Here is a 19,736-nt window from a genome sequence, read left to right as displayed (position 1 = left end):
GTTTAGTTGCACACATTTGCAAATATATGTGAAAAGCTGCAGTGTCTACATCACGGCTCCTTTGTGTACCCATCCATTAGGGGTGCACGAGCACCGCCCTCCCTATCCATGCGGGTGACCTACAGCAGAGGGGGCCCCCCCCCCCAAAAAAAACACCAGCCGCCACTGCCTGATTCTATATTTTGAGAGTCTCCAAATTGAAGCATATATAGCAGTGGATAAATTAAGGACAGGTTTGCCTGGTCACTGGAAGCCCAGCAGGAGCACAGTGCTGGCTATAGGCATCCAATGTGTCCCCACGTCAAATCCAACAAGAAAGCTATACAAAAGTATGGAAACCACCCCAGTTTATAACTAGCCTTCGCAGTAAGATGCACATGAAAGGGAAATGTATCCAAGTGGGTATCCAAAAAATGGCTAGCAAAATTTACAGCTCCTTCAGCACAAAGGTTTTCCTGGAGTTGCACTTTAATGTTCAAAAATCACCATCCATCTTGTCACATTAGGACATGGAAGATGAGGTCCATCCAAAATTTCAAGTCTTTGGAAGGGTTAACATAACATCTGCATTCCACATTTCTCTTATGAGCCAAGCTGAATGTCATTTTGAGAAAACGTTACTTTAATGGCTGATTCTGAAATGCCAGTAATAAGCCAACATTTCTCTGTCAGTCCTGTGTGCCTTCAACCAGCCTTTCAACTTCCCATAAAACAGAAGATCCTGGCCGCTTTTGAAGATACTTTCTTCTTCTTGATGAGATAAAGGGAAGCATTTTAAATCAGATTTCTTTATTCTTCAACTCTCTGTGTAAAATGTAGATTTATCATAAAAGAGAGGGGCATTTGCTTGAGAAGGACTCCGGCAAATGAGCAACAGAAAATGAGCTTATGTAGGATCTGACATGAAATGCCATTGGCCTCCTATGGCAAGCCGTGCTCGTGGCAAGAAAGGACCTTAATTACTTGTGCACATTTTTTGAAAGTAGGGGCAGTGTTAACATTTTGTTGTGGTTTCGTGAGAAATACAAAGCTCCCCCTATCCTGGGTTTAAGAACAGCAACAACATAATCCCAGACCCGGTTATTCTCTCACCCTTTACATATTCATAGCGTCACGGAAACTGTAAGAAAATCAGGATGTAAAAGAGTCTTTCTTGTCCAGATCTTTGCTACAATAGGCCAGGGGTCTTCAAACTTTCCAACAAAGGGCCAGATTACTGTCCTTCAGACTTTACTTTTTGGCCCATGGTGGTAGAGAATATCCAAGTATCAGCGAGAGTAAATAATCCCTCAGGCTTTGTGGGAAGTAGGAGTACAAAAACTGCATAAAACGTGCTCCCGTAATTGGTATCCTGGGAGGAATAGCTCCCCATCAATAGTGACAGTGGAAAGCATAGTGCCCCAAGGGTCAGATAAAGGCTAGCAATAAGTCTCAATATGAAGACCCCTGTAAAGGCCAATTCCAAACATTGGAATCCAGACAAGTTTAGCTATCCTTGAAGCCAACATTTGCGGAGCACCAATATAAATAAGTCAAAATAAATGTTGAACATAAATTAATACAAGAGGCGAGCATGACAACGCACACGGGGGGCCTGGAAAAATACTGAAACACATTACCAATGAATCATATTGATTGTGAATATTGTTTCCACATCAATATTGGATGAAAGTCTATAGCGCAGCATCACTGCAGACATCAAGGTCTTCCCATAAATCTCTTGCACAGAAGATTTACGTCAAGACATCTTACAGACTATGTGCAGCTTATGTGACGGATGAGCGGTGTAGTTTGCTGAATGTGCAGATGGCATTTTGACCGTTAAGCTTTTATACGCAATCTATTTTGTTTTTGTATTTTACCTAAGTACCTGAGAACATGCCAAAGTGAAGGAGAACTCTGTTTAGAATGCAGATGACCAGTAAAGGTATAAAATATCAGAATACTGTACAAGCACTTGGAAAATGTAATCTTAAACTGCAGCAAACCACACAAAGGTTATGTATAAGTTTCCGGGAAAGTTATATGGACATTTATGGGTGCAGGTAAAATGGTTTGGAGCAGGACCATAGTTAGACATTATGCTAAATCACTCTAGACCAGGGGCCAGATGCAGCCCTTTGCTTGCCTTTATCTGGCCCTCAGCAGTGTTCCACTCACTGATACAAGACACTATTCCTCCCACTGACACCAATGATGGGGCACTATTCTTCCCACTGACACCAACAATAGGGCTCTATTCCTCCCACTGACACCAACGATGGGGCACTATTATTCCCACTGACATCAATGATGGGGCACTATTCCTCCCACTGATACCAATGATGGGGCACTATTTCTCCCACTGATACCAATGATGGGGCACTATTTCTCCCACTGACATTAATGATGGGGTACAATTCCTCCCATTACCATTGATGGGGCACTATTTCTCCCATTCACACCAACAACGGGATATTATTTCTCTCATTGACACCAATAACGCATTATTCCTCCCAATGACAGCAATGATAGGGCACTATTCCTCCCACTGACATCAACAATGGGGTACTATTCCTCCCACTGACATCAACGCCAACACCAAAGTCTGGCCCCCTTAAAGTCTGAAGAACAGTAAATTGGCCCTTTGTTTAAAAAGTTTGGAGACCCCTGCTCTAGACAATCCGAATGATGACCCCCTCCCCCTTTGTACAAAGCTCCTCCTCTTCAAAATGAATGCTTTATTTGGAATAACAGGAAAGAAGAAGCACCCAATACAAGTTCTTTTGGACATCGGGCACCCCTTCTTTCTTATTATTCCAAGTCTACATGTGGAAACAACCTTAAGGCCGTTTGAGAAAGGCAGTAGCCCAAGCCCTAAGAGGGATTACCGCCAGTTTCCACTGTTGGGTACAACCTACTGGAGGTTCATCTCTTTACTCACCCACAAAATCACCCACCCACGACCAGTGACTAATCCAGTCAGTCCAGTGTGGCCTTCAGCACAAACTGAATGCTTTATTAGAAGCTACTTTTCAACTGTACAGGCCATCAAACAAGAAAGTTCACAAACTTCTTCTGAACTATATAGAACTTTGTGACAGTGTATTTTAATGCCGCAAACACACGACTGGACTTTCCGGCAGAATAGGTCAGATGGAGTTCCAAAGGACTTTCGATGGAGTTACAATGGACTTCCGACCGAACGGACTTGCCCACACATGAACAGACCAAAGTCCGTTCGTTTTGAACGTGATGATGTACAACGGGACTAGAAAAGGAAGTTCAATAGCCAGTAGCCAATAGCTGCCCTAGCGTCATATTTGGTCAGACGAACAGTTTTCCCGATAGAAATTGATTTTAATTTCTATTTCTAGCTCCTTTGGAATTTTTGAAGAAAAAAGTCAGATGAAGCCCACACGCGATCGTAATATCCGACGGAATGATTCAGTCAGACCTTTTCTGCTGGAAAGTTTGGTCGTGTGTTCCTCGGCATTAGATTACTCCAGATTCCTTGTTGATCAGTTGAAGTGGAGAAACCATTTTTTTCCTTTTTATTTTTTCAACAAACAGAAATTCCTATTTGTGATCGTTTAACAATTGGTTATATTATTTTGTTTCACATTCTAGAACCTCCCATAGGACAGATGCATCCGCCGCATGGTGTCACCCCGCAGAAGAACAGCAATCTCCTGGTCATCATTGTGGTTACTGTTGGAGCAATCACTATTTTGGTGGTAGTCATAGTAGCTGTGATCTGCACAAGGAGGTCGTCTGCACAGCAGAGAAAGTATGTAACTATTTTGGTCAATAAATTTAAATAATTAAACTCAATTGAGATATCATTCTATGAATGTGGCTACAACAGTGCCATGGTGAAAATTTATGATGATACTGTATATGTCTAATGCAAGATGTCAAGAAACAATTGTAATAGAAAGCTGTATATTTTAAAAAAATACTAAAATATTTAAAACAACTAGTTCACACTCCATCACATGGCCAAGTGTGATCCCCAGGGCATAATACTAATCCCCACTTCAAGCTGATCAGTTTACAGCAGTTCTACACTATATCTGAACACAACAAAATAAAAACACTATTTAATACATTTTTAGTATTTAGGCAAACTCCCCCATCCATCCATATCTCCATGCTTTCTTTTGCTGAAAAGACACTTTGAAAAACACTCCCTAGCATGTATTGCCGTGGCCAACTTTAGTAAGGGCAGATGGTTCAAGTAGCATTTATTTCCTGGAATCCATCTGCCCTTACCTCAGGCATGTAGGCAGGAGGGTTTACTTAGCTGAGAAAGCCCCTCCTCCCATCCTGAAGACTCCTGGGATGTATGACATCATTTGACTAGGCATACAAACCAGGAAGTAACTGAAGAAAAGGGTAAAAAAGTTTAAAACAAGTAAATATGATACACCTTCATATCTATTTACTAATGCTAGCAGCAAAAGGATTACAAATAGTCAATATTGATTGAGAGAGTGAAGTTCCATTATCTAAGATGCATCTAATGTTTATATACCTCCCAAATCCAGGCAAAACTTGTTTTTAATCTCTTGGTAAAGTGGACAAGAATCAGAACTTTTGTCAAGTTTGTATTGCATTGCCTCCTTTTTGCATGAAAATCCCATTGACGTCCATGGAGAGTGAATCTTGTTATTCAATTCTGGCCATTTGTATGATGGACTATTGTCAAACAGGCATGTAAAGCCAAACACTGACATGAGGTCAACTACCAATGCCAACTTTAAAAATATAATGCAAAAACAAAAAAAAAAGATCTTTACTAGTACAGAAAACTACACAGTGATATTTAAAACATAATACAAATTTAAATTCAATCAAGTTAAAACCATATTTATAAAAGAAAGGGGGATGTACAAAAATCCCTCATAAATATGCATCTCTCAGAGTGTGTTAGTACCACAGTACGTACTGCAAAAATAGGAAGAAATAGCCCTGCCGCCAACACACCTCACTCGGCCTGAGCTGTTAGCAAGTAAAAGCAGTCTCAGCTCGATACATCCAGACCACAACTCCAACATGTTTCGCCCTGCCCTCAGGGCTTAATTAAGGATCCATAATTAAGCACAGGGCAAAACATGTTGGAGTTGTAGTCTTAATGTATCGAGCTGAGGCTGCTTTTACATGTTAACTACTCAGGGCTGGGCTATCTCTTCCTATTTTTGCAGTATGCTTTAGGTCTGGATGGACCTATCATCAGTCTGCACCCCATAATAGCCAACAACATCTAACCCATTGGACCTTTCCAGCCTGAGTGGGGACCCTTAAGAATTTATCATGTACCATTTTCCATACTATACAAGATTGCAGCAATCACATATAATATGATCCACAAAGTTGACGCAATAAATGTAGATTTTCTTCAGGACCTTTTTCTTAGGATCCAGTGAGAGAGCAAACCTAACTATATAGAAAATCACTTTACATAATAATTATAGTTACATAATTCTGTTCATCAGTATATATGTATCAATAGTTTATCATTCATGCATGTCTACATACCACCTATGGCAGCTATAAGTAAAGACAGATCCCAGTGATATTGTGACAGGATTCCATGTAAACAGGTATTTTCCAAAGTTAACCACTAACACTCCCGGTTCTCAAACAACTACAACAAAAGGGTAGGAACACAGCATGGGGGAAAAAAAATGTTAAAAAATAAATAAAGCTTATCCAAAAATCATAATCTATCCAGGCTTCAGAGTTTGGCTTTGGATTGAACCAATATGCTTAGTAGAGTAGTTGCTGGCTGTCCTTGATCCATTTTCTTTAAAAAATGGATACACTTTAAAATGTGGATAGATCTTTTAAAATATATTCCCTGGATGCCCTGAGATTTGTAGTTGATATTATAGTAGACATTTTAATTGTCAATCCTTTCTTTGCGTTCCCTATTTTTTTTTTTTTTATTCCCTTTCCTATTTTTTTAATCAATTTTAATTGTCAAACCTTTAATTACATCCACTAGTTGTTTTTTATTCCATCCTATAAACAACTCCTGCAGATCGGTACCCTAGCATTGTCTGGAGTCTCCCAAGCAGCAGTTCAGTATAATGCTACCACATTCAGCATCCAGTGAGAAAAACATTCCTGGATTTGTTAAGGATTATATATGATATGACGTCTTTTCTGAAGACATTTCCAGACTGCAGTTCCCCAGCTGCTGGCAGGGTAACAAGACAAGCAGATAAGACGAGAGCACTGGAATTTCAGCTTGCAGTCAATTTAGATGTTTGGAAAGAAAAGAGCATCTATTATGACTTTTACAAGACTGTGCACTCGAGAAGCAGCAGATATGTCTCTCTTAACTGCTCAAAAACCTCAGGCCTTCCAGACATCCAATGTAGCCCTCTTCAGTGTGTACAGTGTGTACGGCATTGATCGAAGCAGAAAACACAGAAACAAAGCGTATTCAGAAGTTGCTGGCGGTCCATATGCTATCTGAAAGCTACCTTTAATTTTTATCTCAGTATAGATTGTGTGCACCAGGCCCCCTGATCTGCAGATCCTCATGGCTATCGCTAATCAGGCTTCCATCACTCGATGGTCCTGAACTAATTTAAGAGGGATTTATCTTAAAGGCTAAATTCTTTAAAAAAATGTATTGTCATACCTGTAGGCCATTTGGGTTCCCCATTCCCCCTGGCTGAAAAACTCTCAGTTGGTAACTCCTACATCCTTTTTTGTTGCTAGGATTTGAAAACCATTGGGCGCTCACACCTAGCATTACAGGAACCAAAACCAAAATTTTCACATCCTAGCAACAAGGCAGGATGTGGGGATTGCTCTCTTTTTTTTGGTCAGGCTTACCAAATGGCTTACAGGTATGACAATAAAATTATTAGACATTTTACAAATCTGTTCAGTTTATTTATACCTTTTGGGGCCTCTTGACTGCATATATGTGCTCTGTAATATGTTTTATTTTTAGTCACTGGCTATCCTTATCATTGCAAAGGATACATTTTACACCCCATTACCCAACCGCAGTCTCCTAAAATTATGTTGGTTGAGCTGCATACAATTAGCCCTTCCTTTCTTTATACACTCCTCTCTCCTTCTCCACTTCTCTTCTCTTCTTCCTCCCTTCCTTTCCTCTCTACTCTTCCACTCTCTACTCCTCTTCTTCCTTCCTTCCTCCTTTTATTTCTCCTGTCCTCTCCACTCTTCACCTCTCCACTTCCTTCCTTCCTTCCTCCCTTCCTCCCTTCCAGTCTATGCTCTACTCCTCTCTCCTCTTCACTCCTTTCTTCTCTACATTATCCACTATTCTCCTGTCCTCTCCTTTTCTACCCAGCCCTCTCTACCCCTCTCCTGTCCTCTCCACTCCTCCCCTCTCCACTTCTCTTCTTCCTTTCTCCCTCTCTCCCTACATTCCTTTCTTTCTCTTGTCCTCTCCGCTCTTCCCCTCTGAACTTCCCTTCCTTCCTCTGAGACTACTCTCTACTTTCTCCTCTTCACACCTTTCTTCTCATTAATATTCACTATTCTCCTGTCCTCTCTATTCTCGTCCACCCCCCTCTACTCCTCTCCTGTCCTCTCCACTCTGTTCTGGACATTTCATAGATAGGCAACTCCTATTCTCATATTTATTAGTGCTTCCAAATTAATAATAACTACTGCAATAAGGAACAGACGCAAAAATATACACTCAGCATCTTTCCAAAATAACTGTTTATTCTACACAATTGGTATTTTTCATACACATGATTAAGTAGGTATCACATTAATATTACAATTTTACTTTTACGGCAGCAGGGGGCGTAACATAGTCAGGCAATAAATAGGCAAAGCATACAAAATAAGAGTACAATTTTATACAGAATTTACACATTTCCATTTCAACTCTTACCCTCTCTTTCTTTCTTTCTTTCTTTCTTTCTTTCTTTCTTTCTTTCTTTCTTTCTTTCTTTCTTTCTTTCTTTCTCTCTTTCTTTTTTTCTTTCTCTCTTTGTTTCTTTCTTGTGATGTGGGTAATGTACAGTCATATGCTATCAATGTAGTTATACCTGTGTTGCATTTATCTAGAATATGTGATTGTGATTATGATTGACAGCTTCTCTCCCCATGGGCATTTGAATACAGACAGTATCATCTACCCAGGGATAAATAAAAAGCATGTGAAAAGTTTTGATGGCCTGACGGTAGATATTTTGCCCTCCAGGCAAGGTTTTGTTTCTTTTCCCCTAAAAAAAAAAAGCCCAAAACCTCGAATCCCCAACTGGAATGCTAGGAATATTTATTTTGTTATTCAGAATTTCAGATGAGTTGCTGTCATTGGAAGTCCTTGTAGTTACCCAGGGGACTTCCAGCGTAAAACTTACACTCTGGATCAGTAAGCAGCTGGTGCTAAAGTGGCATGGCACCTGGCACCCAGCCCCCTGAGAATCCAAATGTCAACTTTCTTCAACATCAATATCGTAAAAGTTTTCACAGTCCATCCCAAGCATCTGTATTTAATGCAGTTTCCTGTCTTCACTCGGCTGAGCACAAGTCTGATGAAACTGATCACATACCGTTACCCCATAATCAGAATAATAACTGTGTCCAGGTCATTTCAATGGCTTCTCCATGCTTCTAACAGCCAGACACATGTGAAGAAATTAGAATTGTATCTAATGTTCCTGTCCACTAAATCTTTTTTTTTTTTAAATATAATTTATGAGTGGCTTCAAGCCAGAAAAAAAAATGATATTCTGTAAATTTATGAAAACATTAATTTGAGACTTTGTTATTCTTGTAAACTGCCAAGTCTCTGTGATGAAATTGAGGATAAGAGCACCTATGCAAACTTAATGAAGGTATCAGACACTGGACTGCAATTTAAAGTGTATTGCATAGAGTAATGGCCTGTACACATGATCCGAATATTGAACGACAGATCGTATGACTTTTTTTCGCTTAATAGTCGCAAGTAGAAATTGAATAGGCTATAAAGTCATGAAAATTCTCATACGACAGAAAAAAAAATGGAAGTGATGTCATGTGTTGTAATGTATTTGTATTGTATTTTTGGACAACAACTGTACTGACTGAATGAAAATTGTACGATCTGGTATCGCACAAGGAAAATTTTCATGCTTGTCCGGTCGAATAATATCGGATGAATTGTTGTGACCGGCTCTCGAAAACTCTGTACTAATGATCCGATTATTGTCCAATCACGTTGAAATTGGTATTTTTCGCTCAATTTTCGAATCATGTGTACGAGCCAGAAGGGTGGGTTACAACCTATTACAGTTTTTTTTATAGCTGTCTGTGTTACCACAGAGACGATTTACACTATGAGGTACCTTTATGAAAGATTTTGCATAGCTATTTGTCCAGCGAACTGCTCGTACATTCATTCTGTACGAAAGGAGCAAAGGTGAATGTTCTCCTATTTCCAAATCAGATAGTATGCTTTTTATTCATAAAAAAGAACAGAGAGGTTGGGCAAAATATTGCATAATGACTACTAGATGGAGCCAAGGATCATACAAGTAAATAAGATACTCAGCTCCATCTAAATGGTCGTAATGCAGTATTTTCTCAAGCCACTCTATTTTTTTTATACACAGAACAAATGCACCAGTGGTTAGCTGGATGAATAGCTTTTTGAAAAAATATATGTTTCTATGTGTTTTTCATTGATGACTATTGTTATCTGGACAAAAAGTGATGAAAAATATGACATTTTACAGCTGGAATAGAGGAATTCATTCAATGGGGACAGTTGTTTATAATGTGATTTTTTTTTCTATACACTTAAAAGATTTGATAATTTCCTGTTGTGTCTCTGGAATAGGAATTAAAGGGAAAATATTCACAGTAAAAAAAAAAACAGAAAAAAAAAAAACGGACAGAGACATTATTATTTCCAACTCTATTCAAAACTAAACTACTGGGTATACTTTAGCTTTTCTTCTGTTGCAAGGAAAACAAGGAAAGCAAGAATAAGTTTGAATTGATTGAATATTTTAACAGTTCCTTGTTATAATGTAATAACGTATGTTTTCCATTTTTTTTTTTCTCTAGAAAACGGGCCACACACAGCGCTAGTAAACGGAAGGGTAGCCAGAAGGAACTTAGGCCTCCAGATCTGTGGATCCACCACGAGGAGATGGAGATGAAGAACATAGAGAAGCCAGCTGGATCGGAAACTCAGGGGCGGGACTCCCCCCGACCCAGCTGCCAAGATATCACACCAGTTAGCCACAGCCAATCAGAGTCTCAGTTGGGCAGCAAAAGCTCACATTCCGGTAAGCTGTACTGGCAGACTAAAATTAGGAACCAAAATGTGTTCTTGTTCTTTTAAAACCAATTAGCATGTACAGTAGTAGTCTTAAGTATATTTGTGAATATGGAAGTCAGTATTGGTGTACAAAATGCCCCAGTGATATCAGGTGCTGCTCATTTGATTATTAAAATTTTTTCTCAAGGAATGCAGACACTGCAACTTTTCCCTTACAGTACTGAGATTGCTCAGGTTGTAATAATGCATACTAACCCTGCCATTTAAAAATGTGAAACACATACAAATTCCTTTAGGATGGAGAAAGGTAAAAATGTTGCTGAAGGCTCCGTTCACATGGGATGACCTCCGCTTAGCTCTAGCTTGCCCAGCAGGGAATCTGTCCATTGATTCCCCCCCCCCCCCCCCACTAAGCAGAGTTAAACAGGTGGATGACAGGTCCGTGTCTGCTCAGTTTATGCAGAGCAGATACAGACACATGCCACTCTGCTCTATGGGCAGTCAGATGTAAATGGACTGGCTCTCATGTGAAAGGAGCCTTTAGCAGAACTTCACTCAAAAAGTGAATTCCCGCTGATATGTTCCCCCTTCCTAGGCTGTAACTGAGTTACAGTTTTTTGGGGGGGAGTAAGTACTGTTTTTTTTATCTTTACTCGCTCCCACTTTCACAAACCTCTCCTAGTAGGCAAAGATGACATCCCATGCCCAACATCCTCCAGCTGGGGGACCATGCTCATGTGCAGTTGGGATCCAGCTGTGGTTCCTCAGGTCCCCTATATCCTAAATACCGGCACTAGGGACTTGCAATGGTCAGAAGAACCGTCTGTGGAAAGGCAGCTTTGGACACCAAGCATTGGTAAGTACCTGATTTCTGAAAGTCAGCAGCTACAGTATTTGTAGCTGTTCAAAAAAAACCCCCAAAAAACAAAAACAAACTGAAGTTTAAAGTATGTGTAAATGCTAACAATGAGCTTCTCTTATTTACCCTTGTTTGGTCTGTTAGAGAGTACAAAAAGCAATTTGTTAAAACAAAAACTATGTATGTTGATACTGCCAAAAATCCAATGCTGCCCTCTGCAATTTGCAGTGCTATTTAAAGCAGTATTATTAGCCCTTCCCAGTTTACTTCTTTGAACTACATAACAGCTCCTCCTATCCTCCTAGTCGCAGTTTTACCGCCCCCTGCAGTGGCGGCTGGTGACGTTTTTGGATGGGGGGGGCGCCAGACCCCGCCCACCATGACCCCGCCCATCATGACCCCGCCCATCATGTTGCCCCCTCCCACTTCTCATAAACCACGCCCCTTATGTAATCTGAAAAAAAAATTGGCGTGGGTTCCCCCCTCCGAGAGCATAGCAGGCCCTTAGGTCTGGTATGGATTCCAAGGGGAACCCCCTACGCCGAAAAAACGGCGTGGGGGTCCCCCCAGATCCACACCAGACCCTTATCCGAGCACGCTACCCGGCCGGCCAGGAAAGGGGGTGGGGACGAGCGGACGGCCCCCCCCCTCCTGAGCCGTACCAGGCCGCGTGCCGTCAACATGGGGGGGTGCCTTGGGGGAGGGGGGGCGTGTGCGGCCCCCCCACACCAAAGCACCTTGTCCCCATGTTGATGAGGACAAGGGCCTCATCCCGACAACCCTGGCCGTTGGTTGTCGGGGTCTGCGGGCGGGTGGCTTATCGGAATCCGGGAGCCCCCTTTAATAAGGGGGCCCCAGATACCGGCCCCCCACCCTATGTGAATGAGTATGGGGTACAATGTACCCCTACCCATTCACCTGTGAAAAAAAGTACAAAAAAAACACAACACAGGGTTCAAATATTTTATTGCACAGCTCCGGGGGTCTTCCGTCTTCGGGGGTCTTCTCGCCGGACTCCTCCGCTATCTTCTTGTAGCTCTTTTGCTAGCGGAGGAGCCCGGCTTTCTTCCTCGCCGCCGGCCTCTTCTTCCGACTTTGGGGGTCTTGTCCCCCTCTTCGGTTCTTCTGCCGGGCCACCGCGCCTTCTTATAGCTCTTTTACAGGTGGTGGCCCGGTCTTCTGTCGCCGCCGCCCGTTCTTCTTCTTCTTCTTCTTCTTCTTCTTCTTCTTCTTCTTCTTCTTCTCCAGGAGATGTTGACTCGACGCTCTCTCCGGCCGCAATGTGAGAGGCTAAGGAGGGGGGGGCGCCCGCTCGTCCCCACCCCCTTTCCTGGCCGGCCGGGTAGCGTGCTTGGATAAGGGTCTGGTGTGGATCTGGGGGGGACCCCCACGCCGTTTTTTCGGCGTAGGGGGTTCCCCTTGGAATCCATACCAGACCTAAGGGCCTGGTATGCTCTTGGAGGGGGAACCCACGTCAATTTTTTTTTCAGAAATTTGCAGTGGAGTTCCCCTTCAGCGCTCATTCTCTGATTGGCCACGGCAAAAGTCGCCTGGCCTGGGGAAACCTTTCTGGCTGTGAAAGCTTTTTTTCCATTCATTCAGCTAAATGCATGAACATTCTCAACAAAGTAGAAACTAGAAAGCCTTTATGCGGTGACTCACCTCCTGCCTCACTGTCTTGCAGCTCCACTCGGGCTGAGGAACGGAGCTGCCGACGTCACTTCCGGGTTTCGTGAAGCAGCCGAAAGCCGGAAGTGACCTGCCTGTCTAAGAATGACAATGCTCCCGCCCGTAGAATCACAGTGATTTTACGGGCGGAAGCTAGTCGGCGTTCTACAGTGCGCCGCATGGCGGGTTTTTAACCCGCAAATGAAGCGCCATGGATGCAATCTTGTGATTGTATCGACGTGGCGCTTCTCATAGTGCACTGTGACCGGCGCCACAGTACACTATGTTAAATTACATTTTTTTTTTATTTTTATGTCTTAAAGGGCCCGTTTTTTTTTTTTAACTATGGGCGGGCCGCCACTGGCCCCCTGGCAACCCCCCCGGGATGATGACGTTACAGCATGACAAGGCTGTACACATGCTGTGTCCAGGAGGCTTCTGCTTCGTGGCCGCTGCACTTTTAACTTTGACACGGCCTGTCAAACTTGCCCATTGAGATCAATGGGGCCACACAGCAAAAAAAAACCCAACAAGAGGGGGCAGCTGTGCTGGTTTTCTGAGTGCGGTTTACATTACTGCCAGTGTAAAATAACTCTTCCTCTGTATATCATTTATGGCACACTTGAAGATGAACGAAATGTTGATAGGGTTGAAGTGTCTTATTGTTAATTGTGTCCATGAACTCTACTAAGATGGAATATTATCCTCCAGGTCCAGATACAGATGAAGTCGGGAGTAATATTTCCACATTGGAGCGCTCTCTAGCTGCCAGAAGGGCCACAAGGGCCAAGCTCATGATTCCAATGGAGTCACAGGCCAACAATCCATGTAAGTGTCCAGTTAAAAAAATAAATAAATAATACCTCTGCTGACCAGCCTGTGGTTACTCAGAACTCATCAGTAGAACGAAGGACCTCGTACTTAGCACTGATTGCATCTAAACTAGCTGCATAATATAAACTAAATTAACTTTAAGAAGAATAGCAAACCTTTCTTGAAAAAAAAATGAATGTACAGTATATGGGGTGCCCATGCTTCTATCAGAAACACACATGTTGAAGAATTCAAACAAAGAGGACCTGTTACTCTTCCTCCCTGACAGATCGTAGCTAAAGAAAAAAAAAATACAACAGGTTCCTCGCCTATTTTCCTTTATGTAAGCTGTGCTGTCAGTCTGGATGAAGGGTTGGGCATAAAAATATTGTTATGTTAGGGTGTCAGGTCTGCAAATCTATAAAGTCAGAAGCTTAAGGACACCCGATCATCACACCCATAAGAGTTTGATGGACATCCCATTATGAAAGTATGGCCAAATGGCTTCCTCAATTGCAGCTTTAACAACCTTTCCAAGTATGCTGTAGTATTGACTGCACCCTTCATTGGTAACACCAGTGAGAAGCCCAAATCGGCCCTAGAGATATATATGATATACCTCACAACTTTTTGAGATGGAAATGAGGGACACCCATTAGCAAAAGTATGTAGGTATAGGACACACCCCCCTGATACGCCCCCTTAAAGGAGAATTCGACAAAAAAAAATGATTAGTTAAACCCACAAGTGCTTTTTGTAATCACTACTTTTCTTTTATATTGGTTTTTAGATTTACAAATGCAGTAATTTAGAAACTGGATGAAAGGTTTAGCACTGGGAAACACTTTTTGAAAAATAAAAAGTGCATTTTATATACAGCTATATAGAATAAAATGAGGGACAAATGAGGAGGAAAGAGGGACTTTGTTCCAAATCATGGACAGCTCGAAGCTATGTATATGATGCTAAGTGTCCTCAAACCTTTGTCCATATAGTTGGTGTGCGTGATATCTATCTATCTATCTATCTAATTATTTCCTGTAATGATACTATTCAATGTTTTTTTATTATTTATATTTTTTATTTCACGTACCTTTATTTTTTTTTTTGTTGCATTAATGTTTATTGTATGAAATAAGAGTGAATACAATAATATAATATAGTAGTACAAATGTACAATGAGTAACAGTAAAATATCATTGTGTTTGTATTTACATGTGGATCAAGCTGTCCAGAAAAAGTTACAGTTGGGCCATACCATTTTACTGACAGGGGTGCTTAATTTATTAATACATTTCTCAAAAGCAAAATAATACTGCTACTTGTTATGTAAGTGCTTAATTTTTTTTTATCTGGAGATGGCTTTTAATTTGTTTGACACTTAATTAAAATAGATTTAAAACTAAAGCTGGTCATACTCCGTTAACTATGGTTTTGTTAAAAAAAAAAAAACGAAAAAAGAACAAATTCCCCTGTCCACACAAATGAGATGGATGGAGGAATTCCTTCTCCAGAACATTGTATTCTGACAATGGAGCCTGACAACGAAAGAACACATTGATCAGCAGCTGCAGCTGATTGGCTGCAGCTGCTGATCGATGGAAGATTTTCCAACATGTCCATTTTGGCGGAAGACAATTAAACAAGAGTTTAACCCATTGATTCAAATTCCGCCAGTCCAGCAACATTTTGATCAGTGTTTAGTCAGCTTAAGTGTCCATCTAAGCCCTTGTACACACGGTCGGACATTCTGCCAACCAAATCCGTTGGATTTTGTCCGACGGATTTTGTCCGACGGATTGTGTCCGAAACTGTTGCATACACACGGTCGGACCAAGTTGTCGGAAAATCCGATCGTTCAGAACGTGATGACGTTATTTCGTTACGACGGGACTACGTTCAGGCTAGTAGCCAATAGCTTTGGTGTAGGAATTTGATCTGAGCATGCGTGGCACTTTGTCCGATCGGAATTCTCTACACATGATCGGAGTATGTCCGATCGGACCAGTTTGTCGGAAAATATTTCCAACAAGTTGGAAAATTGGGTCCGACGGATATTCCGACGGAATCAGTCCGATGCATACCACACACAGTCGGATTATCCGACAACACAGTCCTATGGGACACATTACGACGGATTCTCCGACCGTGTGTACAAGAGCTAAGATTACCCTACAGGTATCTACAAGGTGACTACAGTGTTATGAAATTTCGCTACAGAACAAATAGCGTTGTCACTCTATTATAGGAAGTAGAAAAACAATGGATTAACTAGCTAAATCATCAGGCAAAAAAAATGTTAGGGGGTGGGGAACAAAAACCTCCATGTTAATGCTAATGACAGATTTTGCCCAGAGTTCTACTTTGATTACAAAATGTTATCAGCTTGCATACCAAAAAGGAGTAAAAAGCCACCCAAAAAGACAAAATAAATCAGTTTGGCATGCATAAATAATCCCTAATTTATTGGTAATCTGTCCAAGGGAACTTGTTATGAAACACAATATTGAATGAGAAGCATCAGGTAGAAGCTACTATTCCTGAACCTCCATGCAGACTAGAAATCAGGAAAAAAAAAAGCAGCTTCAATATGAGGATTCTCACAGGTATTTTGCGGCATGACAGGTTCCCTTTAGCAATAAATCAGGAGTTATATATGATGAAAAGGTCACTTGTGTTAAAGGTAAAGCAGCAGATGTTCTGCTGATATTAAACGGCTGCTACTAGAAGCTGAAATCAATATAGAGAGCAGAATTTGCCTTTAATCTCAGGGAAAACATGGTGGATGATGTGTGTCGCTGGTGTATCTTCACATTCATACGAGGCACAGGTTCCATTAGCCATCACTGGAAAAATGTAGAGTACACGGCGACTAGCATCAAGGAATTTTATCTTTTGATCTTGAAGAACGCAGATGGCGATGATAAGAGGGGAGACAACATTGAAATAGGTCAAACCGCCATAGCGGAGTGCTTACAAGCTTCTGCGCGTCAACCTTTATTTTCCTTTTTTATATGCTCCTTTGTGTAAATCCCCTTTCAAGACATTTTGGGTGAGCAGAAGGCTGTTATATGTCTTTGTTCAGAACACTAACATGTATTTCTCTGTGATGTCATGGTGAAAGGGAGCTAATGGGGTCAATGTAGGCAGGATATAGATTCCCTCGCTCTGCGTGCTTAAGGAAATCAATTCTTTTATGAGTTCACGCCAAGGACAAAGTTGGTAGGGCCTTCCGTCTTATGGAAAAAATAATGGCTACAGCAACATCTGGACTACAATAGATTTTTGAAATGATCAGAATATTTTGCAGCTGGGCGTTTTAAAACTCAACCTAAGCAACCAATATGGTCAGCTATGAGTGAGCACCAATAGTTATTTGCTGTATGGTTTTTAACCAATAAAGAAATTGTTGTTTTAGTGAGGCCATCCGGATTGAATTCTTTTCTATAGGGGTAGGAATCTAGCTTGGAGTATTTTTTTTATTTAGGTTTTATTTCTTATGGGGCCTTGTGTTCAGTTTCCACCAAGGATACCATTGGCATAGTGCTTGAGTAAGTAGATGGATGAGCTGATCTGTGTGCTTCTGCTCCCCTACTGGCAAATCACAGGCTGAGGGCAGAGTTCTGATGAGAGAAGGATCTCTGATGGAGACCCTGATGTAAGGGTATGATTGAAACTCTGATGTAATGGGGGATTCTGATATAAGTGGGACATAGATGGGGGTTTCTAATATAAGGGAGTTCTGATGGGGATTCTGATGGGTTCAAGTTTATATTTTTTATGTAGGTGTTATTCCTTATGGAGTCCTATATTTGGCTTCCACCAAGGATCCCATTAGAATTTGAAGGAGTAGGGGGAAAAGCTGATCAGTGTACTGCTGCTTCATTTACTGGTTAATCACAGGCTGATTTGAGAGTGGGTTTCTGATAGAAACTCTGATTTAAGGGGGGTTCTAATGTAAGGTTGAAATTGATGGGATCTCTAATATAAGGGAGCGCTGATGGGTTCAAGTCTATTCTGTTTATGTAGGCGTTATTTCTTAGTCTTGAGTCTTACAGTATGTTCGGTTTCCACCAAGGATGCCAGTGGCATAGAGTTTGAATGAGCAGAGGGATAAACTTATCAGTGTGCTGCCGCTCCTTTTATGTAGGTGTTATTTATTATTGAGTCTTATGTTTGGTTTCCACCAAGGATCCTATTAGCATGGAGTTTGAATGAGCAGAGGGATGAGCTGATCAGTCTGCTGCTGCTGTTCCTTTACTGACCAATCACAGGCTGAGGGCAAACTCTGATGTGAGAGGGGGCACTGATGGAAACTCTGATGTAAGGGGGATTCCGATGTTCTGGGGGACATTGATGGGGCCTTTATTTTTGTAGGTCGTATTTCTTATGGAGTATTATGTTTGGTTTCCACCAAGGATTCCATTAGCATAGTGTTTGAATGAGCAGCTGCTGCTTTTCCTTGGCTGGCCATTCTCAGGTTTAGGGCAAGGCAGTGACTTATCTGCATTACCTAAAGAGACCCCGTCATCAGCTTAAAGCTGAAAGTAATAAATTCTGCCTTGCAGTGGGGCTGCCACCTGCACTGCAAGGGTTAAACCCTATCTTAGATCTAGTGAAGGGGTCTCCAAACTCTGGCCCGAGGGCCAAATCCGGCCTGCTGGTAGGTTTTATCCAGCCCTCTTTAAGAGAGAACTCTGACTGAAACCCTGATGTAAGAGGATTTGGGGTTCTGATGGGCACTCTGATGTATATGGGGACTCTGATGAGGTTCCTCTGTGTTGGAAAGCTCAAAAAAGGCTGCTCTAAATCCTATCATGCTGATTATAAAAAAAGTATAACATATTAATTAATTTCAACCGGATTGATTCATTTCTAACACATTTTCGGCCCCTGAATATTTGTAAAATATACAATGTGGCCCTTGTACTGGAGACCCCTAGTATAGGGGGGGGCACAAAAAGCCCTGTTAGTTACACGATCCTGCGGTCCCAGAAGCTCCCTCCAGGCTGTAAAGCCAGTCCCAGCCACAGGTACTCTGATGCCATCAAGACCTATCCAAAGCCCAAAGCCCTGCATTGGATATGAGGATGACGAGGGGCAGTCCACTGCCATGGCGTAGGGGAGTAAAGGAGAGCTACAAGTGGAGGATCGGGTCGGTAAAACTCTGGTCCCCTAGACCTATATAAGTGTGAGCACAGCCCCACGGCAAGGGAAGGTTTTACTTTCCCCCAGAGATGCGCTTTAAAAACAGTCAAGCAGAAGCACAGAATAAGCAAATATTTTAAATGCTTATTGGCACTTCCCTACATAAGCTTTGAGGTAGCTAAAGGGGAAAAAATATAAGTGACAGCTCTGGGGGCTGCTGACATCACATCCAAGATGGCGGCACCAAGCAGTAGTCTCTGGGATTTTGGATGTCTACACCAGCATAGGGGTGCCACATTGTGATGAAGATTGGAAGGTAGGACTCTTACAAAAAGGGGGCACTGAGGAGTCTGAAGTGTAAGGGAGGATCAAGCAATCCAATGTGAAAGAAGGGAGGGAACCTGTTGACTCTGATGTGAAAGGGGGGCTGAGGACTGTGATGTGAAAGGGGGATTTAGGATGGGGGGGTTTGGGACTCATATGTAAATGGGGGGCTGAAGACTGTGATGTGAAGGGGGGACTTAGGACAGGGGGCTATGGACTCTGATCTAAATGGGGGGACTGAGGACCATGATGTGAAAGGGTGGGGGCTGAGGGGGGCTGAGGACTCTGATATAAAGTGGGGGACTGAGGACTATGATGTGAAAGAAAGGGAGGTTGGGGTCTCTGATGTGAAGGAGAGGACTGAGGACTTCGATGTGAACGTGGCCCGAGGACTCTGATGTGAAAGGGGGTTTTTGATGTGACAGGGAGGCTCTGATGTGAAGGGGGACCCCATTTTAGACTTTCATGCCTCAAGATTTAACATATTTTCAAAGGGTGCCGTGGCTCAGAAAAGGTTGGGAAAAACTGTTTTACACAACGGAGGCTTTTACAGGTAAATATCATGGCTAAAATATGTGAAATGCACATATAATTGTATGGGAAGGTTTTTGATCAAATTAATGGTCTGTCTAGAGGGAATCTTTAACTACAATTGAAAACCTGACTCTG

At 41.9% G+C, this 19,736-nt stretch overlaps 1 protein-coding gene across 1 annotated transcript in view; it reads left to right on the top strand.

Moving 5' to 3' along the window:
• DCC (DCC netrin 1 receptor) overlaps positions 1 to 19,736 on the top strand; it is a 987,065-nt gene that overhangs the window by 930,920 nt on the left and 36,409 nt on the right. The window contains exons 23-25 of the mRNA XM_077462998.1: positions 3,610 to 3,769; positions 10,039 to 10,262; positions 13,494 to 13,610. Coding sequence (XP_077319124.1) covers positions 3,610 to 3,769; positions 10,039 to 10,262; positions 13,494 to 13,610 — 501 coding nt within the window. The remainder of the gene's footprint in view (positions 1 to 3,609; positions 3,770 to 10,038; positions 10,263 to 13,493; positions 13,611 to 19,736) is intronic.

This window comes from Lithobates pipiens, unplaced genomic scaffold (assembly GCF_037356315.1).
Source record: "Lithobates pipiens isolate NorthernLeopardFrog02 unplaced genomic scaffold, aLitPip1_a1.2 Scaffold_3, whole genome shotgun sequence".
NCBI classification, from domain to species: Eukaryota; Metazoa; Chordata; class Amphibia; order Anura; family Ranidae; genus Lithobates; species Lithobates pipiens.
This window is presented reverse-complemented; position numbering and strand designations above follow the sequence as displayed.